Below are 26,937 nucleotides of genomic sequence, written 5' to 3' on the forward strand. Positions count from 1 at the left end.
TTTTCAGAAGGAAATTATTAGTTTTTTTGTATGATAAACTAACTGTATTACAAAATAAAGCCTTTAGAATCATTTTGAAAAAAAACAGATATACGAGGGTAAAGTCGATGGTAAATGAAATGAAATTATTAACATATAAACAAAGAATATTTTACAATACAATGATATTTGTTCATAAAATTATAAACTCTAATAAAAAAACAGAATTTTGGAAAAAAATTGATCGGAACCAGCATGAACACAATCACAATACTAGAGAAAAGAACAAAATTAGACTTCCATTTAGGAAAAAGGCAAAGTCACAAAATTCAATTTTATTTAAAGCAATTAAAAAGTATTACGAAATGAAAAAAAATATTTATGAAGAAAAAAACATATCAAAATTTAAAATAATGGTCAAGACATATGTGATAAACAATTTGTAAATTAAATATATTTGTAATGTTATTATTAGAACACACATAACAATATGTATGATATGTGTGCCCTATTTTAAGATTTAAATAAATAAATAAAAAGCTGTCTGGCTGTTTTTAGCAGAACATAGAATTGACCTTACTGCACCCGATAACACGAATATCACATTTTTTCAAAATTGTGGACTAACTGCCTTCTGCATAATTACGCTCATGTGATAATAGTTATATAGCTAGTTTAGTTAGATCAGCTTAGTTAAGTGTGCTGTTGTTGGTGCAGCTAAACTCAACACAAATTATTTTTAGAGTAGCTATTGTAACTTTAAACATATACATTCAAAACTATTCATTAGTCAACGTTAAAAATAAAAAGAGATACCCACTATCAACTGTTTTATAGAACATTCTGGGAATTTCGAGTAGCAATTAAACTACCCAATTTTATCCAACAATTTGTTTTTGAATTATGTCAATTTTGATTGAATGGGATAAAAAAAATCCTAATAAATTAAAAGCCAACAATATTAACCTTTCTACCTTAAAAATATTGAAAATTAAAATATATTTTAAGAGGTTTTCACAATTTCACAATAATTTAATTCAATTCAATCACAAAAGTTTTACTTTTTTTATATATACAAATATATATGTACAATATTTTTTTCATAATACACTTAACATTTCTTTTTCTCTATTGGAGCAAGATCCTCGAATTAAGAAAGGAAGTTCATTTTACAATTTTTATTACAGTACAATTTTAATTACAATTTATTATGATGGGCTTAACAATTGCAACTTTTCTGGCAGTATATTTACATATAGCCTAAAATGTTAATCTTATTTTCATGCAATTATCTTTTTTCTATGCTCCTCGAAAAACGTAAAAAGTTAATTTGACTGTATTGAGTTTCTAATTGAATTGAATGGGAAAATGTTTATCAAGTGTAACAGAGTTAAATTGAAACAACCAACAATCCACGGGGAAAGTACTCAGTTTACTTTGGACTTAACTAGAGAAAAGTTTTATATTTCACAACTTTCTTATTCACAATGTTACCAGTTCAAAATTATGAAAAAGTATCACAGAATAATTAACAGAAGGGGTTTTTTTCATAATTGTTATCGTGTCGGTCCTTCTACTTGGAATTCTTCTACTAAATCCAGTACAGCATTTTTCTTCTGACAATCTTTACAAGTATCTTTCCTAAATTCTCCACTTTTATCCGAATCTTTATTTAAATATGTGTAACCAGAAGATTGTAATATGGAGTCGTCACAATTCGTAGTATCAATAGTCTCAGGATCTCTGTGAAGAGTTAAAAATGAAACAGTTTTCTTGGGGCACTGTAAAAATTTATTTTGATCATTCTCCAAATTCAAATGATTGTCTGAGGTGTGCTGACTCGGTGTGTCGCTTGGATCAAGGATATTTGAATTAACGGAAACATTTTCTTCTTCTTTTGATTTCTCAATATGAGGTTTGTTTAGAATCTTGGGATCTTGCTTTGCTAAAAGATATGAGTTTAGTATTAATTCTACTTTCCTTTCTAAACCACCTGCACCTATAACAATGTCATCTTTTTCAGTACTTTTTTCTGAAACACTAGATACCGTTTTATCACTTAAAACACCATCATCCAATAAACTAGTGGCAATATTGGTGTATGATTCTTTTAACAGTTTATTAATAGTCTCAATGCTTCCCATGCGGTCCGATATGATTTCTAAATGCTTCTTTAACTGCTCACCAACGTCATCATTAGCACCAGGAGACTGAGAATCTAACACTCCTTTAACAGTAGCATCAAGTTCCATACTGACACTGTTCAAAGAGTCTTCAAATGTTCTTAAACTGCCCGTTTCTTTGCGGTCCTTCACAAACAAAATTTGAGTCTCTAATTCAGAAATTATAGATTCGAGCCAATGACGACGTATTAAGACATCTTTTTCTGATGAATCAATTTTGGTCAAGAACGGTATAGGTAACTTAGGTCCGGTGTTAGACGTCACTTCTTCCGAGTTTGTTTTCTTCAAACCAAATGACATTGTACTGTCTATGCGATAATCTTTGGCATTTTCTTTTATGTAGTTATACTCTCCAATAACAATGCGGGGATTAGAATCCTCCATGAGATGGTAAGCTAACCTATCAGCATCCTGAGAAAACACAAATGCAGCAGGGATAGTGATATCATTCGCGAAATCACCCGACATGGCGAAGAAGGGAGAACTGTCATAGGACGATCCTGGAACATTGTCCGTTATAATAACTCCGATAGCTCCTTCCTTCTGCAATATTCTTACTTTCTCAAGAAAAGGACAATCACCTCGTTCAGCCACAACAATTTTTCCTTTGTATTTAGTGACATCCACGAGGGAGCTGCACGCTTTGAGTGGTTTGGCAAAGTCTAATTCCCCTATGACATGCATTTCTCCTTGGAGTTTCAGGCCAAAGTGCGCGGGACCAGCTGCTAGAATTTTTGAAGGATTAGACGAGATAATGGCAACCCCGAGTGGTTTTGCAAGGCCATCGTCACTTGTACTCTTATCTAATAACTCTGCCATTTCCCTCAAAAATATGAGGCCTTCTTCAGCATCCTTTGCAGATTTTGCCTGTAATAAAAAAATTTTTTACTAATTCAGTATTGAAATTTTTATGACCAATGTCAATATGTGCGTGGTGTAATATCTGAGATTTATCTTTCTTCAATTATTCACTTTCAAAAGTCCATAACGCCCAGAACAAACAAACCGAGAACACTAAATATAGTTTATTTACTGTTTATTATTTAAGAAAAAATTCCAAGTACTAAACACCACAATAATAAAATAAAACATTAATAAATAAATATCATTATCGATTTCCATCGACTCCGATTTTGTGGGTTATGCTTTTTGTTACTAATATTAATATTAATAATGTATTAATAGTATAACTGCACATGTAGCTTGTTGAAATTAATTTTTATTTTATTTTATTTTTGCACAACAGGCCAGGAGGCCCAATTACAGTGGTGAATTACATCACAAAACACCCTGGCTTGAGAAAATTCACATTGAATTTTTGGGTTCTCATCTGGAATCAAACCTGGAACCTACCGTGAGTGAGTCAAGCGTCTTGCCCACTACACCATAGAGGCTGCCATGTACACAGAAATGTGGCGTAGTCAAAAAATTAATGGAATAAGCTTAGTAATTATTCGTCATCAACCAACTTAAGCTTAAAAAAATATAGACCTATTCGGAGATACTAGTAATCAAAAAATAATCTTATAATTTTTTAATATTGATAAGTACGAAAGATTATTAATTTTTAATTTTGTGTATATTTTAATACACCCAGTATGAAATGAACTAAATAAAGAACAAAAGTCTTACCGTAGAGAAGGTTTGCAGAAGCTGAACACGACCGTCTTTCAGGGTGAGAACAGAAATTCCCATATCGGCAAGTGCAGACACATGATCTGGATCACCAGGTCGGAACTGGCGAGCCAACAGTCGACGAAAGGTCTGCGGACTGCGGCATTCTCCTAGCATGTTCCTCACTGGTCTACGAAAACTCTCAGGAAGAAATCTTTGCGTATTCGGGCATGTTCTGAAATTTATGAAGCAATTATTTTATTATGGGGTGATAATAAGGAAACTACTCGCTATCAACATTTTATTTTATTGAAAAAATTCCGGTAAAATAGGGGAACTATCAGTTGGGTTGCAGTGAGTCACATCTTGCCGGAGGGAGTGATTCTATGAATACTGCGAACGCCCAGTAGCATTCCACCGGCAACACTTCCGACTAGTCCAACTTGTTAGCGTCCACATCGCGAACCCCGAGCAATGAGATCACATTCATAAAAGTGTGATCACAGCAGATAACAAGAGGACAAAAGGCGAGTTTCTGTCACCTCAAAACCAAAACCAACCAGCTAAGGGAAAGTAATTCTGACAGAAAAAGCCATCAGAGAAGGCAACAGGAAACCAGACTGGTCGTCTTTTCCCAGGAGTCACTATGACGAGTACATCCAATAAGCAGGTATCCTGGCTGCGAAATATAAGAGTAGCGCAGGACCGAGATGCTTTCGCTGCAGTGATCACTAATGTCAGGGGGACCTGACAAAACACCGCAAGAAGAAGAAAAGAATTCCAAATAAAAAAAGAACGTAAATCTATGTAGATATATGAGACAAATGGGTAAATTGCAATAGTAAATGTTATTCTCTTACCTTGAATATGGATAAAGTTGATGATCATCATCTGTTCCATCCACGTTCACAGTGCTATTGTTTTTATTATCTGCCAAAGTCAGAGGCAGCAGGTGAGCTTCTGTGGTCATAATGTATTCATCTAAGTTAATAGGTATGTCGGAGTCGTCGGCAAATAGCATATACAGGTATTTAAATGTTTCAGCAAGGACAAACGAGTCCATTCTGTCTTCGTGGACGCGAGTCCGGACATCATTCATAGCCGCGTACCCGCAGGGCACTCTCGCATGCTTCTGCAAAGATTTTAGGGCCGCTTTTCCGACATTCAGATAATGGTCATCCCCTGTAGCTCGGTGCAGGAAATAAGTGGACTCCAAGAATTCTGGTCGCAGAGGATGTTGACCCCAGTGAACCTGAAAATTAAAAAAACATGAACATTACCATACCATTCCCTTATCCGTAGCTAATTGTGCATATGGCACTGCATTGGTTCACCAATTCCAGCATATATCACTTTTATTTGTTACATACATAATATATAGGTAACTAAGGTGTATTGAAGTGCAAAACACTTTTTGAAACAACGCACTAACCTGACACAAGACAGAGATGCAAAATAAATACAATACAATAAATATCCTAAGCAGATACGTATTTATTTCAATCTTTAAAGTACAAACATGACCATATTGTGCGTTCTATATTATTATGTGTAATAATAACATAACACAAGGCCTCCAGTACCAATTTCCATTACTTGTAGATTTAGACAGAAGTAATATTCATGTCGATTTCTTTGATAATTCGATGTTATTCTGTACCAAAAATCGCATTTTGTTAGTCTTATTCTTGCTAAAAATCAGTCAATTTCCAAAATCCACCATATGCACTGCTGCTTAGATCCCAAAACCCATTATTAGCGTTATATCATCAAAAATCTGTCAGATTTCATATGAAATATTCGGTGATATGCAGATCCAGTTAAGGTAGGACTACAATATTATGTGCAAGCGGTGACAAATTTGAGCCCGCAGATGATTACAGGTGTGATAATGAACGAATCTAAACATTGTTAGGGAGCATCCGGAAAATGCGACTAAATGAAAGAAAAAGTTTACAAGTTGCTGCGAAATGCATAAAAATCATTACAAAAATACCAATTTGCATTTATAAAAAAAAAAGGTTCAAGTGAGCAGCGCTTTGTGTTCAAAATGTAAGGAGATTCGTGAGTCATTTTAAAAAAATCTGACAAAATCTGAACACGATTCTTATATCCTTTACCACAAAACTCAAGGCTCCAGCTTTCAGAGGAAAAACTGGAAGCAAGAAAACATTTTCATTAATTACTATATAAAAGTAAGCGAGAATAGAAATAAAAACTAGCCAAGAATGTGCCTCAATAAATCTCAGTCCCGACCAAAATAAAAACTTGAAAAAAAGTTATATTTCCAGTCGTTGACCACCAAATCAACAAAAAAGTTTTTGGTAGAAAAGAAAGAGAGGTTCGCTTCAGAGAAACTGTCACTGAGAATGTTAATTTGAATTAATCAAGAACGCAGCAGCCGTAAAATTACTAAAGTGAATACATTTTTACAAAGTCCTCCAAATAAACAAACAAAACGCGTGACGTTCACATGATCGAATTGGGGCCAGTTTTTAAATCCAAATTATTAATATATCTTGTTCTCCGTAAAGGCCACTGCGACTTGCGGGTGACTTGCGGGTGACTTTTTTATGGGAAGCTACAGTTAGCGAAGTATTTGTTAATTTGTCCCTACATAAGCCATATAAAATGGCAAGTCTGATAAAACATTACTCTGCTTCTGCTGAGGACAAAATACTTATTTTTAATGAAAACTTTTACCGATAAAATCTATCAATATATTCATCACTCTCTTTGACTTCGTCTTGTCAGATGACTGCAACAGTAATTAGCATAAAACGCAAAAGTATAGCGAGTACTTAAAGTTTCACAAACAATATTTTTATTTCCTGTTCTGCTTAATAATCAAAATATAAAAATAATGTGAAAATATTCAACCATTTTAAATCCGGTATATTTTTTCTTGATATACTAAATTAATTGTTAGAGCTTTATTTTGCAAAAGTATATTTGAAGACATTATAAAATATTGATAATTTTTAATAAACAAAAATATATTAGGTCTATAACTTAAAAACCGGAATTTTTTAAGGAAATTTGTGCATTTACTAAAGAAAATCTTGTACAATTCTGTTATTCAAAGTATTGTCTATCGGAAGTTACAACATTTCCCCATCTTTCTGACAATTTGTGGATGCCATCCCAAAAAAACTGGTCATCTTTTGAATCAAAGACCGAATCAAGCCAATTTTTGATGCCTTGGACTGAAGTGAAGCGTATTCCGGAAAATGCATTCTGCATCGACCGAAACAAATAGAAGTCAGAAGGCGCCAAGTCTGGACTATATGGTGAGCGGGGCAGAATTTCCCATCCGCTATTTTCCAAATAGTTTTTAACGGGTCGAGCAACATGTGGCCGAGCATTATCATGTTAGAAAATCAATGTATTGTGTCTGGTCTCCCATTCTGGCCATTTTTCCTTCAATGCTCTCTTTAAACTAATCAGTTGTTGCCGGTACGGCTCTCCAGTAATGGTTTCACCCGGTTTTAGAAGCTCATAATGCACAACTCCCTTCTGGTTTTCATCTTCAAACTTTTTCGACTGTCCAGGCCGCTCTTTGTCTTTGGAAGGAGTCAGAATGGACCCTAAATTCATAGAGCGCATTGTAACTAGTGACGAGACATGGGTTTATGAGTACGACATGCAAACTAGCCAACAGGGTGGAGCTTCCCCAATGAGCCGAAGCTGAAAAAACTATATGATATGAATCATACACGTATATCAAAGTCGCCGGAAAATGAAAGTCATTCTCACTGTTTTCTTCGATATTCATGGTGAAACGGTGAATATACAATATTATTTGAGCATTATGAGACGTTTGAGAACATCAGCAGGAAAAGGTCTGGTTTGTGGAAGAACACCATCGAACAACCCCCTATTCTCCTGACTCCTTGTGACTTTTTTCTGTTCTCAAACTTAAATTACCGCTTTGTGGAACTCATTTTGATTCGACTGATTACTTAAACAAAAATCGCAGAGGGAATTCAAGGCGATTCCAGAGTATGCCTACAAAAAGTGCATGGATGACTGGATTATTAGTTGCTTTTTTGATTTAGTCCCGATATTTATTTGACAGAATGTACAGTAGTGAACATTGAAATGTTTTCAGTCATTTAAAATGGAAATAGTGGGAACAAGGGAAAAGCATTTCAAATTTTCACCGATGATATATTTGAGTAGTGTAATATAAAAGACAAACATCTGTCATGCAGATGATTTTGAGCTAGCTTCACTTTTTTGAACTAAGGTGGGGTGGTCTGTCGGTAAATTTTTCACTTTTGCGCAAAATAATTATTTTATACAGTGTAATTAAACTGATTTGGTGTTTTTATGTCACAATCCGCCATGACAAATAATTATTGACGTGACCCAAATGCCAGCCTTCTATTTGTTGATTAACACATGTCTGATTTCGAAATCAACATCGATTTACAATGATGTTTTTAAATAACTTCAGTCCATTTATTTTAGTGCGACTGAAAATCTATGAGAACACGAATGACAGAAGATGTCTGTCATTGATACTACAGTATAAATTTTATCGTCGTCATTCCCTTTCCGCATCTAATGGTGCATAGGGCCCTACATTGGTACACCAATCGCAGCTTATCTTAATAATTTTTTTTTTACATGAAGGTAAGATGATCAGTTCTATGCTTCAGGTACCAGGAACTATGAAATATTCTAGTTTGAAAACACCATTTTAAATAAATATTTCATGTCAACCATGTTGGTAATCGAACCTGAGACCTCTTGAATGGTAGGCAAACGCGCTGACCATTACACCACGAGGCAGACTAATTTTATATAGGTACAATAAATCGTTGGCTTTCTGGCACATGCTGGTAACTACATTTCACTTGTTGTTCGTTCAATTCAAATAAAACTGCAAGTTATATATTATATTCTTTTTTATGTTTATAAAATATTTTTATTAAATTTCCATTTATGAAGACATCTCATTTTCGTAAAATCTGTGGTTACCAACTTGTGCCAGAAACCCGACTGTTATCATACTGTTAAATGTTCAACTTTACATAAAAGGACAGGTTGTTGGTTTTTCTGATCATGTGAGAGTGTTGTTACATTTAAGTGGGTTAAAAGCAAACACGCCGCTGTCCATGATCACTGTTTTTGAGATAACCAACAAAACTTCAAAGCCGACAACAAAATCTCAAAGCTTCAAAACTGAAAAGACTGTTTCTTTTAAGTTCAATGAACTTAAAATAAAAAAAAAATAGAAAAGACTATCTCTTAAAATAGAAAAGACTATTTTTTAAAATAGAAAAGACTATTTAGTTAAATGAACTTCAAATAAATAGTCTTTTCTCTATTGGTTATACCTCGCATAAGTTGTGCATTGAACTCAAAAATAATAGTCTTTTTGCAACTGGTTTTGTTGGTTTTCACAAAAACAGTGGCGTATTTGCTTTAACCACCCTACCTTCAGGTTATTATTCAAAAAGTAGATAAAAAATGATCAGGTTTTTTTTCCTTTGGGATATTATTCAAAAAGTATGTAAAAAAAATCATCGGGTTTTTTTTCCATAAGATTTCTCAATAACAATACTTATTTGCAATGTACCAAACCAAATTTTTACACAATAGACTCATTTATGACCTTTTTTATACCCTTTGCAAGTCAGAGGTTCTCAACATATGATGTCGCCAGATAATTTTTTGTTTTAATATTCTATTGAATATTTTTCAAATATATTTTGTATGAATAAAATTCAAGGTAAACTGCTAAATATGAAGAGGCTTGTGAATTATGACTTTATAACGATTCCTTCCTCATGCAAACAAAACACGAACACATCGATCAATTTCGACTGACCTCGAAAAACTAAACTCGCCATATAACGTATTCGTATGAGTAGGGCGAATAGGAACAATTTGACGTGTCACAAACGTTTCTGTAGTTGCGGGTATACTTTTTTGTGCCTGGACGTATGGGATATGACTTGTAGCGTTCGGGCAATAATATCGCGGACGTATCACGTGCGTTCGTATGGGTAGGGTAGTTAAACCCGCTTATTTGGTATCACAGTAAATAAACAAGAGAAAAAAGATACATGGATTGTTTGGAAAGGGGTACAAAATAAGCCATTATCATTGTTTTTTTTTTCAAATATACATATTTAAAATAAATTATAAAAGTAGGTGATAACTACATAATTGTCCAAGATAATATAATACAAATATTAACTGACGTTCCTTCCATACATTTTGCTATCAATAAAAGATAACTTGAAATACATGATAACCTATGAAATACTATAGGTGATTAGTGATAAAAAAGTTTATTAATATATTATAAATTAAAGGTGTATCCAGAAAACCGATTTTTAAATAACTGATAATAATAAATTTAAAAAATATTATCACCTATATACTAGAGATGGGCATTTTGGGTTTATTATAGAAGTAGCAGTAACAGTTAGTTTCACAAATTAAGCGTAAGACATTTAAAAAATAACTGGCTGTGCGGGTGTGGGGTGGAGTGGGAGAGGGGAGATTTCATGCATACATGTGCATGCACTTCTTCATTGGGAGATTATAATACGAGTAGGTAGGTATTATGGATACAGGTTTGAAGTTAGGGCGGAGTGCAGTACGGGGTGCGGCGAAGCATTTAATTTGTGAAGCGAAGTGTTTTTTTTTATTATTTGCTTTGGGAGTTGGTGATTTAGTTTTTGTTCTTTTTGAACAATTTTATTTATTTTTGTGAAACGGTTTTAGGTGTTTCGGGAGGTTAACTGTTTAAAACGGTAACTGCATTTTTTTTTTACTACTTCTACTACATACATACTAGCTAATTTCAGTTCGCATATTACATATTCGCATGTATCGCAAAGATATACATATATTAAATATTTTACAAGTCATTTTAGCCTAAGCGCTTTTTTTTAAATATATCCAAGGGGTGCTTCACAAAAGTGATTCTATGGCCAGTATTCAGAGACAAAACCAACGGTGAGGAAATTACATTCTAATCTCACTGGCAGATAATAACTTAAAGGTGAGGACAGTAGAATGTACTATGCTCAGCTTAAGGTTTGAAATACAGCCACAAGAAGCATTTAATTTATACAATACTTCATGCAATTAGCGAAACAATTTATTTTGATATCACGCGCGTGTATTTATGAATCGAATCTCATATGCAGAGAACAACTTAAAGGTGAAGCCAGTACAATGTAATTTGCTCAGCTTAAGGTTTGACTCTAAGTACAGATATAAGAGGCATTTAGTTTAATTATTTCTTGTTTCAGCATTTACTTTGTGGAAAGACATATTGAATTTATTTAAAATAAAACACTTTGTAAAGTTTATATTTACACCTGATGATGGGTAATTCAGAATACCTGAAACTAATAGTGTTTACAATATATTTAACTCTTATGTGGTAAAAATTACTGAGTGTTTTATTTTAAATAAATTCATTTAGTTTAATTTTATTAAAAAAATATGTAAAACTTTTCAACAAAACAATAAAAAAAAAAAATCATGCGCCAAGAAATAATTCAAATGATTTAGATACGTTGTATAAAAAAATTTTGGTGAAAACAAAGTACAAAAATTACTATAAAAAAATATTAATAATACAAATATTGTTATATGCATTGCCTATAATTCTAATACACTAGAACCTCTTTTTACACAGTTTCAAAATAACACAGGACAAAAAAGGATTTTTTCTAAAAATATTTATTTAACAATGAGTAAAATAATAAAATTAAAATCCCCTACAAAGCCCTTTTACACACTAGGCGCAGAGAGATATGCGCTTGGGAAGGGTGATAGTGAATAATCTCGGTTTGGTTTTAGTATTTTGTTGTCATGTTTAATAAAATTATGGTAAAATAAATTAAAAGTTTTTTTTTTACATCTATGTATCTTTATAAAATCTATCCACCATACTTTTATACGTTTTTTTTATCATGGTACAGGGTGGAACGTATTCCCCGTTTAAAAAGAGGTTCCAGGGTATAAACTATTGTTTTAACGTGTTACAGCAGTAATGATGCAGAATAGATATGAACAACGCAATGATAATATTTCATTTATATGACAGTTAGTTATTTTTTTACTATAGTTAGTATAAAAATATAGTATTAGTGTAAAACAAAAGTAAAAAGTATTATGTTTAAAATAATAATTGCGTATTTTTAAAAATATAAAATTGCATTTTTTAAAAACATGTATAAAATATATAATGATGTAATAACTTATATTTACATATAAGTTATTAATTTTAAAATACTTTATACACTTCCAGTTATTTATTTGACCAATTAGCGCTTTCACCCTCTAATGGGCATCTTCAGACTGGTGAATATTATATACTGTAAGGATAATTTATATAAAACAAAGCGCTAATTGGTCAAATAAATAAGTGGAAGTGTACCAAGTATTTTAAAATTAATAACTTATATGTAAATATAAGTTATTACATAATTACAATGGAATTCCATCAAGAATTGTCAATAAATAATTTAAATAAAATAAAATATGTAAGTTGTTGATTTAGGTGAGAGCAATCCAGTACTTGTCTACTTGATTTGGGTATATTTGAAATAATGTAAAATTCTCAATCCTGCGTATGTTACTTTGTTTGGTCATTATTATAACACATTATTCCATTTTCATTTCAATGTCAATACAAAAAAAAACATATAAATACAGTAGCAAAAAATACATACAGTTGAATTAATTTGCAGTTCGATCTTTAATGTGTACTCAGCTGTTTGATAATAAACAGTAATACATATAAAGGTGTCCCAAAATTCATGAAAGATTTTATTTATGTCATTTGTGAGGTAAAGTGATGCCAATAAAAAAAAAAGACAGCGTAACAGCTGACAATTCAAGATTTTCAAAAGTGAAGTGCTACACGAAAGAACAACCCGTTTTCACTAATGAGCAATACTTAAAAAATAATTAAGGTTTGTCAGCTACAGTTCATAATTTCCATACAAAATACGGTGGGAATAGTGATTTAACTTCATCAACAGTGAATTGTGAATGTGAGACTGGATGAATTAATGATCTTAGACACTCTGGTCGTCTTTCGACAACTCGTTCAACACGAAACATAGAAGCGGTTTGTGAGAGTGTTGTTGAAAGTCCGGGAACATCAATTTAGCACAGTGATCAAGAATTGGGCATTTCGAGAAACTCTCTACAGCATATTCTCACGAAAGATTTGTATCTTCATGCTTACAAAGTTCAATGACTCAAGAATTGAAGCCACAGCAAAGAGAATTCATTGAATGAATTATGAAACAACAACAAGCGGATGATGATTTTTCAAACAAAATCATTTTCAGCGATGAAGCTCATCAAGCTCATCTTGATGGCTTTGTTACTCACCAAAATTATCGCATTCGGGGTTCAGAAAATCAACAAGAAATTGTTGTGAAACAAATACATTCACAACATGTCACTGTTTGGTGCGGATTTCGGGCTGGAGGCATCATCGGACCATTCTTCTTCAAAAATACAGCTGGTCAGGCAATAACAGTTAATGGTGCTCGCTAAAGCAACATGATAATCCCGTTTTTTGTGCCTAATTTGGATGACATGTGGTTTCAACAAGACGGTGCCACATGCCATACAGCCGGAGAAACAATGGTTGTGTGATTTTCCATTTTGGCAATCAGAATTGGTCACCCAGATCATGCGATTTAAAGCCGTTGGACTTTTTTCTTTGGGGTTTTAGAAGTCTAAGGCATATGCCAACAAGTCCACGACCACCGAGCCTTGAAGGATGAAATTGAGCACTATATCAATCAAATTCAAACACATTTATGCAAATCGGTCATGGAAAATTTTGACAAAAGAGCGCGTATGTGCCAGCTAAGCCGTGGATGCCATTTATCCAATATGCTAATCAATAAAAAATTACAATTTTTAATTAAAAACCTAAGTTTTCTATCAAAATTACTTCTTGTGTAAATTTTGGGACACCTATTAACATGCATTGTTTTAAAAACATTTATTTATTGTGAATCGCAACATCAGCAAATAACATTAGCAAACGATTTTAAGTATATCATTGACAGAAATTTGAAATGCTAAAAATATATTCATGTAGGGAGTATGTCTCTAAAAATCAAATTTCAATATCAACTTGTAATTTTATTATATATTGATCTGTGTTGCCAATATTTTAATATATAAAAACACTTTATGCAAATGTATGCATATTATTATTATTATTACATTTTAAAGAAGTAAGCATTATATTTTTAAATATAATGTTTTTTTATTCACACATAAAATAATGTGATTGATTATGTGACTATTAAAATTTTATCATAAAAATATTTTTTTTCACTGTTTTTTTGTTGCATCTGATTTAAAATTTTAATTACTTTTAAATTATTACCTAAAGCATTTCAAAATTCCATAAATACATATAAAACACAGTTTCAGAAATACTTAGATGCTATCAATAATATGACAGAACGATATAATAAAATAATTTAATGTTATGAATATGGAGATATTAGTACATTTATTAAGAGAACTCGACTTGTATTATTTACAATATTGTGAGCAAAGGAAAAACCATTACGAGCTTCAAAGATAAATGTTTGTAATTTCTTGTATGTGTATGTACATTTACATTAATATATATAAAAGTGAGATGAGTCAGATTCTGAACAATTCAAATTGGTTTCTCACTTGCTGGAAAACTTGTCACATTTAATTCAAAATCAGACTTCTAATTCCTCATATTTCTCCTTATACAAAAAATATTTATTTATTGCGACTATTGTAATAAGATGCAAGGACTGAGGTAGAGTAGGATGGTACCACCAAAGAGTGCATTCCCTTACATCTTCTTACAACAATCGATCTTTACTTGTATTAACAAAAAAAATGCTTACTAAATCCAATTAAGTATTTTCACAGAACACGAAAAACTTAAAAATGGTTTTTCCTTTTGCTCACAGAATTGCATTATTACGAATATTTATTAAAATTAACTGGTCAAATAATCAAACACCTGTAGGAATTTTCGCTAGTAAAATTGATCAGGGCTAGTATTCCGAACGCAATTATAGCACGGTATAGTGCGTTTTTATGTACTCAATACGCGTTATAGCGCGCTGCAAATGCGTTCGGAATATCAGCCCAGTTACAGGTTGCAGATATTTGCTAGTGTAGATTTACCATGTTCTCAAAGCTTTCCCCGAACTAAACCTATGAGGAGATCAAAAATACCCACAAAATGCCAGTGGCTATGTGGCCAGGGAATACCTGAAAGTCGGCAGTGAACGCTTCTGGGATGAACGTATGCCTCTGCATAACCTGATAGAGCATCTCATGTGTCTCTATGGCGGGCCTGACATCTCCTAGTAATACTTGGAGCCCTGGCCAGAAGGCAAGAAGAGCATCCATGAAGTGCCGTGATTGTGTGTGAGGTCTGGAAAATTAACATTATTTGTGTTACAATGAGCTATTATGCTGGCCTCTGTCTGGGGGCTAAATGGCTAGGTTCAGCCTCAGCAAGATATTTCCAAGCCGGCCAGACTGCCCTATCAAATACTGAGAAAGGCTTATACTCTTAATATACCGCAAACCCTAGCAAAGAATCCCTAACATCCTCTTTATAGTACCTGATAATATGACTAGATGCCACACTGAAAGTCATGGCTCATGGGAGAGGACAAAGGCTAATGGTTCTGAGATTCTAAACGTGTTGAGAGTTGAGAGGTGAAAAGGCCATGAAAAAACGAAGAAGAAGAAGAAGAATAAACAAAAAATATAAACTATTAACTTTATGGTCCAAAAATGCAAAGATTTCGAGTAAAATAATTATTTCATTGCCTTATTTTTATTTATATTTGTGAGATCACATTTATTTTACAGGACAGCTGAAATTTTATTTTAAGTATTGCTCATTACTTTGTATCTTGCAAACTTTATTGTTCTGCCAGAATAGGATTTGTACAGCTACATTAAAAAAATCAATCATTCCACAACTTGTAAGATGATTTTCGCATTCACTAGTATTGAACACAGGGGTATTGTTAAATCATCAGTAATTGAGAAAAATCATATCTAAAAAACTATTATGTAATCAACTTACCCCCTGCCACCCCTCAACTCATATGAAAGGCCATATTTTATTACTACATATACAAAAGAAACCGAAGTAAAAGCAAAAATAATAATGGGCCTTACTAATAAACATCAAATGAAGTGTCTCAGAGCATTTTAGAGGTAAAATAGGTTTTTCAAAGGAATAAAAAATTTACTTGCTTTTAAAACTAAGAAACAAATATTTTTTTTAAAATACACTGAAGAAGAGAACTTTTGACCCACTTTGAAGACAGAGGGAATCGCAGAGTGTGGGGGGGTGGTCTCATTAGGAGACAGATAGGAAGTTTGTGGTCAAACGTTTTTCAGACGCAAACATGTAGTAGTGGGTGGAGAAAAGCTGTTTTTCAGTTGAGATCTACTTTTCACTTGGGCCTCGCCAGACTGAGGCTTTCCATTTGAAGTGAAGCAAATCCAAAAACCAGAGAACTTCATCAAATACCCCATCACTTAGAAAGGATGTATGGTGGATGTATGGTGTGACATATCAAGAATAGGGATTATCGGCAACCGTAAATGCAGCAGGTTATTTAACCTTAATCCAAGATTTTTTCATGCCAACTCTTGAAGAAATGGAACTAACAAATGCGTGGTTCCTACAAAATATGACTGCAGCCCACAGAGCGAGGGTTTCAATGGACTTTTTGAGATAAACTTTCCCCAGGCAGAGCCTCTATTGGCCTGCGCGCCTATCTGATTTACCCTCCTGTGGGGTTACCCGAAGTTCCTTGTATTCAGCAATCATCCCCTGACCCTGGACAAACTACAAGACAACATTCGGAATTGCCAATAAACCCGTCGCCATGCTTGAGAGAGTGCATGAAAACTGGCTTCGCGAGTGCGTGGACTAGGAAGGAAAACATTTACTTAGAAATTTTATACTACAGTTTTGAAAATGGTATTAGATTCAATTTTTAAAAAAATAATGAGGAAGTTTAGTGTTTTTTAATTTATTTATTAATAGACTATTAAACTAATCCAACAATCAGTTCTGCCCATTGGTCCGTTGACGATAAGCAAACCGGTTATCTTCCATAACTCTCTTATCGTTGGTTGATTCATATGAACCAGTGACATCTTTTAAAGTAGTTTGTTTTTATGAAAAAAAAATATCTTTTCATACGTTTTCAAGAAAGTTTGCTGTTTAATGCACCAATTTTTACCGCATGCAAGAAAACATTTATTGTATCAAATTTCCCGTAGGGCTGAAGTTAGTCATAGCCGCGCGCTACTCTACTCCTTTAAATTAACCATGACATAATAAAATAACAAAAAACATTTGCATAATGTTGTTGCAAAACCTGATACAAAATGGGCCTTTCTCATTTTTAAAACAAAACCTTAAGGGCAGTTAGTGGTTAAGGGATGCTTAGTTGATCTTTATTAGTTATAATTTAAAAAATTAGATTGTCGGTACCTGTGCATATGAACATCAAGCATCATAGGTCCTCGGCTGATATATTTCATAACTGCATTATAGTGCCTGTAGAATCTAGCAAGATACTTTTCATCTCCCAGCAGAATATAGGCTTTGAGACAATACTCATAATAGGAATCTATTCCTGCACCGACTCCAGAGTTTTTCCTGATCCAATCTCCCGAATGTACATTCACCACTGTTCCCATAAGATCGGATGTGCTACAATACAAAAAAAAAATTGCTCAGTGCTATAAATTTGATGGTTTGATATTCGGATAAACTGGAGTATCCTCTCCTCTGGAAAGTAGGTACACAAAGCCATCAAATTTAATATCAAGGAATGTTCATAAATAACTCAAAATGTACAGTCTTACATGTAAAAGAGACAAATGGGAAATGGGAAATTTGACAAGTTAACCATAAAAATCTTTACTGCAATATTTAAACATTCTCGCCCACCAAGGAGATATGACAAAAACATTGATGATACCTCTAATTAAATCTGGGCAGTTAAATATGTCTGAAAAACAAAACTATAGGCTAATAAATAACACTGGCAACCATGATATTCCAAATTTCTGAAAAATTTGTGTTAATTTTTTTTTTGAGAAATTGAAAAAATTGGAGAACCAATTCGGATTTCAAGCAGCCGTATTAATGAATATGTCAATATTTGCTGTAAAACAAATATTCGTCAGCTATAAATCAAGAAAAACAAATACATACGCATGCTTTCTGGATCTGAGTAAAGCGTTTGACTGGATAAATTAAAAAATACTGCGGAATAAAATGGAAAAGAGAGGAATTTCATACTGCGTTATTAATACTCTGGCTGCTTGGCAGACACAACAGGAAAATGTTGTAAAATAGGAAGATACCACGTTTTCGCCAAGGAGGCTGTCTCCTGCACTCTTTAATATTTATACACCAACAAAACATACATACATGGATGATTTTACCGTGCTCCTTAATTCAACCAAAGTCAAATGTCATGTAAACGGCGGCGTCTGTGCAATATTAGTTATGCAGTTGATTTTTAAAATTTTAATTTCAATTTTATTTATACATACAAAATAGAGATCTCAATTCATACACTTAGAAATAATAAAAAGTCAGTAAAATTGGGTATAAGCTATAACACGTAAGTAAACATAATATCTTTTAATAATAAGAAGAGGAATAATTTGTTAAAAAAGATCCCCTGGTCCCCTCATTATGCTGTTCATATCAAGCGCCTTGAATCAGTTCAACATCGTTTTATAAGAAAAATTGCATGGAAGATGGGATTGGAAAGAGGAGACTATTCATATTCTGATATGGAGAGGTTTTTAAGCATATCAAGTCTTGAAAAACGCAGATGCATTGCAGATATAATCTGCATGTATAAAATTATGAACTGTCTCATTGATGCCCCTGAAATTTTGCAAAAGATTCTTTTTAACGTTCCCACCCGTAGACTAAGAAATAATGAAATGCTTTTCCTCGGTCACTACAGGACCAATTATGGTGCACAGTCGCCTTTGCCCAGAATGATCAGGCGGGTGAACGATCATCAAGATCTTGATTATTATGGTGTAAGGATGTCTTTCTTTACAAATCAGCTAAAGAATCTGTATAGTTAGCCTATGCTTTTTACTTAATCTAAAAAATCTATCATCTGTCTTTGCTGCTTATTTCTGTTCCTTATATTTTTTTATTCCTTTGTAAAAATTTCTTTTAATTGTAATGTTTATAATGGACTTTGTCCGTAAATAAATAAATAAATAAATAATCTTGTGACAAAAAACGATGTGATGTGAAAAATGTCAATATCCAAAGTAATGTTGTTCAACATAGAGATAGCCCTTCCAACAGACATAAGCATTGGCAGGTTGGTCCTGTATATTGGAATGTGGAACAATCTATGTTGACGCTGTCTAAGGTAATTATCCGGAACATAAAAGCTAATGCTCCGCATAATTTCAGGGTTGTCAATAATACCGCGCAAGAATCGAAAGAAATGCGTAGTTAAATACACATTTCTTCTGGTCTTCAAACTGTTGTAACCGAGCATAACCTGGAGAAACTCAGTGGGATAAAGCCATTGATAATATCCGCACTCCCTCATGTAGATATGGTATTATTGACCCCATCTATTAATAGCATGAGATTGCTGCTCAATATTTGTAACCACAATATGATACACCATGCAAAAAAATAACTGCACTTATATTAAAACACACATGAAGATTTTTGAATTTGTGCATCCACCACCACCTATTTTCCTGGATAACAACATTTTAATGGTAACTTTAAAAGTCAAGTATCTAGAGCACATAGTGACTGTTGATTATAAAATGACCAGGACATAGAGGGACAACAAAAAGCCATCAATGTCAGGGCCTCTATGCTAGCAAGACGCTCGTTTCAGTGCAGTGAAGAAAATCCTCTTTACATCGTATTTGACATCCGTGAATATAGCAGAACTATGTAACAGTTATACACAAGCAGCGTGGAATAAATTAAAGGTCACCTATAACAATGCATACGGGCAATTGTTTGGACTGCCTAGGTACTGAAGTGTCTCCCAAAAGTTTACAGTTTTACAGGTTAGCTCCTTCGCTGTCCTGCTTTGCCAAATAGTCTGGAGCCTACGGGAACGCCTGAAAAGCTCTAACACGATTATCTAACAAATGCTGAGACAGGATAAAATATAATGGAATTTATTTTATTTTATTTCATTTATGTTAAAACTTATTCAATTATTTTTTCTTTCCTTACAAGTTGATTATTTTTATTCATTTTTGTTTTGTTTTTAAATTTGAATTTTTTAGGAAGTTTTCATTTTTTAAAATTTTATTCCTATTTAATATATGTTAGTTATTTCTACATGGCTTCATAAATTTTGTTTTCTATTTTGTTGTTATTTTATATGATAGAATTGGCTCTGCACTATTTAGCTATTTTACTGGAACAAAAATTATTACTACTATTCATTATCATCATTCCCTTTCCGCACCTAATGGTGTTTAATATATATTAGTAATAGAATATTTCATGGTCCCCGAAGTGTAAGACTGATAATCTTACCTTCGTGAAACAAAATAAATATTGAGATACACTGCGATTGGTGTATCAATGCAGTGCCCTATGCACCATTGGGTATGGAAAGGGAATGACGATGATGATGAATTCAATCATTATTTACGTCTGACCATATATAATGTTATTCTTATAAGTTTTAATACAAACAAAAATTATTCAATTAAATTTTTTACACTTTCATCTTTACTGTTTATTTACAAATACGTTTAATTTTATAATGAAGATACCAGTCTCAAAGATACCGCAAGAGCGATGAACCCAGTCACTGGTTACTCCAAATTCAGTCATTCGTCTTTTTTTTTATAGTAAATTAAACAGTGAACTTTCAATAGCAACATGAAAATGAAATTAACATGTGGCCCCATCTAAGAAAAATAATGTTAATAAATCAATTACCTATGTCGGATTTTCCACAATCGGTCCATGGTTAAATGTGCCTTCTTCTCGAACACTGGATCACCTGTTAATCTAGATAAAGCTGCCATTTCAAGGATCATTGTTCCTGCACAGGCTGTGCACGTTTCTCTTGAGTTGTCTATGCCCCGCATGCCGTACCTTAGATTAATCTACGATAAATATTACAAACAAAACGTTTAAGAGTAACTTCAATCAATAAATAGTAATAATGTTTCAAATTAACTATGTAATACTAAAAACCCGAAAGGCTTTTTCTCAGAGACACTCTCTCTTTTATCTTACAGGGCGTTTAATATTTTGAAAGAGCATATCATCGGGTTTCTAGCGCAGGTTAGTAACCACAAATTAAAAAAAACGGAAGTCTTCACGCAATGGTGGATAAGACTTTGCATTAATATAACAACTGCAGCATATATTGAACATGTCTTACATGAAGAAAATATGATAAATCTTGATGTAGTCTAGACTATAAAATATTGCAGTTTAAAAATATCTTATGTGGACCTTGTCGGAAATCGAACCCAGGACCTCAAGGATAGTAGTCAAAGTATGAGAAAAATATACATACACGCGCATGAGGTATGCCAGTGGAAGTATTGAATGCAGGTAAAAGTCTTTTTCCAAGATCATGGGCTAGATCCAATAATTCTCCACGGTACCAAGTCATGTAATCCCCTTCTACCTGAAGACCTGTCGCCAGAATATGCGCCGACAGAAGACCCCTAAAGCACACCTCAATATTTATAACAAGAAATACATTACATAGACTCAACAGCTATGAAGAAATTCTTTGGGAAAAAACAGTAATAGAGAATAATTAAATTAGCTAATGATAGAAATCCCCGGACTTGAATATTTTCTGACATCAGAGTTTATTATCTGTTAAAATATCTATCTACATAAAATAAAGATTTCGACATAATCAAAGTATTGTTGACGAAAAATAGATAGTTACATCATTAACTTAGTATTTCTTTATCTAAAAATGATTCATGATTCAAAAGTATGAATTTCAAACTTGCAAAAATAGGATCAATAATTTTCAAAAAGAGTGTTCAGGGATAATTATTAATTTGTTTTTATTTGGAAGCATTTTGATGAATACGAAAGCATTATAAAAATAAAATTAAAGATTAAAAACACTTCAGGTGCATTCTGGCAGCATTCAGAAACATAATACAATTTGGTTGGAGGGAGAAATTTCAGACCTTATTTAAAAACTAAATGTCTATACTATATTATATTAGGTGCTTAGTTACGAAATTGACGTTTTTACAAACTGACTCATTTGAATGTGACTAACTTTCGTTTGCATAGGGATTGCAAATTCAAATATTTTTATAAAGCCATGTTATTTGTTTTTCAAATTCAGTTAGTCATTTGTTATTGTTCAGATATACTTATGAATTTAATGGATAAGTTTCAACTTAATTCGATTTTTAAATTAAATTTATTTTTGCAACATCAATGTACGGACTAAATGCCGCAAGCAAATGCATTTTTTGCACAATGTACACATTTTTGGTTTGATCGCTTCTTGGAAAATTTCAATTTCAGCAATAAACACCCAGGAAAACCGGAGACTAAGGTTAAATATGATGAATTGAGCAGCTTTCAATGTAAATGACAAAACAATATAAAGTAAAGAAGTGGGTACCCTATGAGCTGAATGAACGCCAGCAGCAAGTTCGCATCAATGCCTGAATCGGTTTGCTGAGACGACACAGCAACAAGGGAATACTACGTTGGATCCTTACTTGCAATGGATCTAGTACGACAACTGTAAGCATTAATCCCAGTGGTCGGATAAAGGGGATCTAGCCGAACAAGGCCAAAAAAAGTTTACCCAAAAGAAGCTTATGGTAACAGTATGGTGGTCCTGTATCGGCATTATCCACTGCAGCTTCATAAGGGCTGATTCAACTATAACTGCAGATACATATTGTAAAGAATTGCAGACAACTGAAACTGGTCAATTCGCTCATCGCCACTGCTGCTTTTTGACAACACCTAAGGGCATACTTCAAGGCAGAGTCTCTAAGCTGCAAGAGCTGAAACTGGAGACTCCCTGTCCATTTTTTAAAACTTTTTACAAGGAAAAAATTTAGCTCTTAAGAGTTGGAGAAATATGCCTTTATAGCATTTGTCAACTCTCACCCCCAGGACTCTAAAGGCATCAATCAACTACCATAAAAATGGAAAAACTGTATAGATAATATCGGAAAATATTTTGATTAATTCAATACATAATTTTCATACATTGTTTCATTTTTCAAGACAAAATGTCAATTTCATAGGTAAGCACCTTTGACAAATTCATACGTATTTACATTATATACCATTGATTTGGATATCGTTGTTAGGAAGTCAAACTATTAATTAAATAAGTGTACAAAGTAAGTACTGTCAACCCTCTTATAATGAGATTAATTAGTACCGCGTTATAAAGAAATCACTGCTGCGTTATAAGAAACTCGGAATCAATACAAATCAGATTAATCCTACCGCATTATATAGAAACCACATTAAGCAAATTTCAGAAATAATAAAATTGTACATAAATCAGACATATTCTTTTCGCATTACATACATACATACAATTTTTATTCTCAAAGTCAAAGTTTTGAAGGATACATTTAAAAAATAAAATTATACACAAACACAATACAAATGGCAATGAATATTTGTAATTTTACATATTAGAGTGTTTTTTTTTTAAATACGATCCAAAGTTTATACGATTAAATTATAAATTAAAAATATTATTTCTAACAAAAAACACTTCATTTAATACATATTAGATGCTTTTCATTCATCATTACCGTCATATATTATTGGGCTAACCCTTTTTTTAATGGGCCAAAATCTTATTCACTTTGCAAAAACCTCTTTATTTTAAGTTTAAATAGTTTAATTTAAGGCATTTACATTGTTGGAATGTTATCTTGTACGAAAGACACGTTATATAGAAACCACATTACAGGAGGATTGTTTGCAATTTTCGTTTAGCGTCATATGGAAACCGCATTATAAGAATATCGCTTTATAGGAGGGTTGACTGTACTATTACTTGGTTATTTTATTACCCAAGCATTCTAATGTTGGTCTCAAAAACCGAAACAACAATACTTTTGTCGAAGGATACATCTCTTATGACCAACTTCACAGCATCTTCAAATTCTTCAAAGTCTCCGAGAATGACGAGTGTGTCAAGGCTGTCTACCAAAGTAAGAGAGAAACTGAAATCAAACATAACACAAGTATTAATAAAAAGGTAAAGCTATAGCATTATTTAGAAATAAACACCGATGCAGATTGTTCAGACCCAAAGCAAACTCATTTTCCGAAATTTACTTATTTCAAAGAAATTATTCATGAATATGTATGGTTTTTTTTAGCAATTCCGTGTAATTTGGATTTGTTACGACTTTTCGGCTACCCTGGCAGGAGCCATCTTCGGGGTAAACTATGTACTGTGTAGAGAAAAACTAAGTTAATGTACTAGTAATTTAAACCGTGTCGCAGTCGCAGTCAGTCACTGTAGTTTATGGGTCTATGCAGAATTTCCGGTTCAAAGGAAAACATTCAGTGAAGGCCTTTGAACCGTTAATCCCTTTCGAATGTATTAATCTGAACTGTCTTATAAGTTTAGTGACATTCGGGTGTATAGTTGGGAATATTAAGGTTTTAGTGGAAATGTTGTGGTCTAAAAGGGAACTTTATACCTCCACAAAGCAACTTACTTTCCGAGGATGTCGTCCATATCACCCCTGTTTGGTGTTACCCCTCTGTATCTACCCTTACAGCTGAGAGGCATTAGTTCATCGGCAGGATAAGCATTTTCCATATAAGCGCGATAGGCGTGATAAAACATATCTCTAGCTTCTTCCCTACAAAAAAAATATAATCACTGTCATGTATTTTCATATTCAAAGATAACTCGAATGTCAAAACAGTCAACAAGGACATACTTGAGTTCGGACCGTTCTGCCTTAGACATTTTAACTGGAATTTCATCAGCTACCGTGAATGTAAACATAACGAAGAATACAAACAACAATGAACTACCCCATATTTTACACTTCATATTATTTTGATCAACTTCTAAACTACACGTCACAAATACACATTAACGATTCTGTTAACAGCAGCTAACAGCTGAAGACAATAATTGTAATAGATAGCGTTGTCCGTCTCATTGTTTTAAATAAGCATTTGGTTCGATAAAATAACTTTTTATTTTAATATTGTGGCGTCATACAAATTGTCAATAACTAAAATAAAATAGATATTTTCTTAAAATATAAATCGAATGACACACGCCTCCAGTAAACTACGAACTCGAACTGCTATGAACATCGCAACGATTTCCGTACCGCAGGGTCCGCAGGTTTGCGCGGAATTATCACGAATTTCATGTCATAATATAGTGTAGTGCCGCACGCGGAAGTATAGAAGAATCGATTATACGAATCGACTATTTCGATTGCCGACGTATCCATTTAATTATAAAACCGGCTATTTTGTCATGCTTTCTGAAGAAATTCTATTTTATAATAAAATATTATTTTTGTTTGATATCTCAAGTCATGCAGCATAGGGCGGCTTTATTTGACGTTATCCAAGGATTTTCGGACCTACCGGTGTCAAATAACACCTACAACTACAACAGACCATCACAGGACAGTTAAGATGGAAGATATCAAGACTATCCTCAGGCGAAACATGCTTGTGGTCAGCCTTGATTATGAACCTCGGATGTTGAGAGAGATGTAACATTTTCATTTTACCAAAACAATTGTGCAAAATTAAGTATCAATCTAAATGTTGTTTTTAAATACTATATTCGACTTTGATTAATGATAGAGCCATAAATTTAAGAATAGTCCAGAAACCGCATACGCACATCAAGGCGACTCAACGTGGCGACATTATTGAGTCTTTTTTTAAAAATCAAAAATTTTGTTCCAAAAGCGGAAAAAATTCTAATGTATGAAGCCTATGTAAAAACTAAAATATGTTATACGCAACTTCTATGGGGAGCAGGATATCAAAATGACATAAACAGACTACAAAGACAACAAAATAAAATATTAAAGTTAGTATATGACCTATTTAACTGCAACTAGAGAACTTTTTAAACAAACTAAGCAATTAAATATTTATTTTATTTTATTTTACTTTATTTTATTTTATTTTACTTTATTTTATTTTATTTTATTTTATTTTATTTTATTTTATTTTATTTTATTTTATTTTATTTATTTTATTTTATTTTATTTTATTTTATTTTATTTTATTTTATTTTATTTTATTTTATTTTATTTTATTTTATTTTATTTTATTTTATTTTATTTTATTTTATTTTATTTTATTTTATTTTATTTTATTTTATTTTATTTTCTTTTCTTTTATTTTATTTTATTTTATTTTATTTATTTATTTTATTTTATTTTATTTATTTTTTTTTTTTTTTTATTTTTTTTTTTTTTTTTTTTTTAAATTTTTTTTTATTTTATTTGGGATTTTTACAGCTATTACATAAACAAAATAATTAGAAAAATCTTAACAATACTAAAGCTAATGAAAAAAATCCACTGTAAATATAATGACACATAAGAAAAGAAGTTTAGTAATTGTATTTGTGTGACGTTTGTATTCATGTGTATGTGAATGTGTGTATGCGTGAATGAATGAGGGAGAGGATACATGTGCGTGTGGGAATGAATGAGGGAGAGGGTGCGTGTGTATGGGTGCGTAAGTATGACGTAATATAACTGAACTCTTTCAACTGGAATCATTAAAATTTATCCATAAATTAGCCACTAATGTAATTGTAGACGAAGAACTGAAACTTGTAAAAAAATGTAGTCAACGTGGACATAATACGAGAATATTAGACAAATACCATATACAACTTTCTAAAACAAAACAAGGACAATCAAGACTAATGAACCAGGGACTGAAATTATACAATAAACTACTAGACAAAACTAAACAAAAGACTCAGACAAACTTTTCAAAAGACGTAAAAAATATTATTTTGAACGACAGAGTATGAATGAAAAATGTATGTATTATTCTATGTAAAATGAATGTTATAATCCGTTAGGGTTTATAAAT

At 32.6% G+C, this 26,937-nt stretch overlaps 1 protein-coding gene across 1 annotated transcript; it reads right to left on the reverse strand.

Moving 5' to 3' along the window:
• Positions 1–1,096: 1,096 nt before the first annotated feature.
• On the reverse strand, positions 1,097–25,162 carry Edem2 (ER degradation enhancer, mannosidase alpha-like 2). Its single transcript, XM_088237722.1, has 10 exons — positions 24,786–25,162; positions 24,558–24,704; positions 23,901–24,053; positions 21,383–21,536; positions 20,794–20,963; positions 17,311–17,532; positions 15,051–15,216; positions 4,637–5,028; positions 3,795–4,011; positions 1,097–3,029 (listed from the first exon to the last, which is right to left on the reverse strand). The coding sequence occupies exons 1-10, from the start codon at positions 24,899–24,901 to the stop codon at positions 1,536–1,538; spliced, it is 3,231 nt and encodes a 1,076-aa protein (XP_088093848.1). The 5' UTR covers positions 24,902–25,162; the 3' UTR covers positions 1,097–1,535.
• Between the last annotated feature and the right edge of the window lie 1,775 nt (positions 25,163–26,937).

This window comes from Micrasema longulum, unplaced genomic scaffold (genome assembly GCF_059751315.1).
Source record: "Micrasema longulum isolate JH-2025_06_02 unplaced genomic scaffold, ASM5975131v1 h1tg000107l, whole genome shotgun sequence".
Classification (NCBI taxonomy): Eukaryota; Metazoa; Arthropoda; class Insecta; order Trichoptera; family Brachycentridae; genus Micrasema; species Micrasema longulum.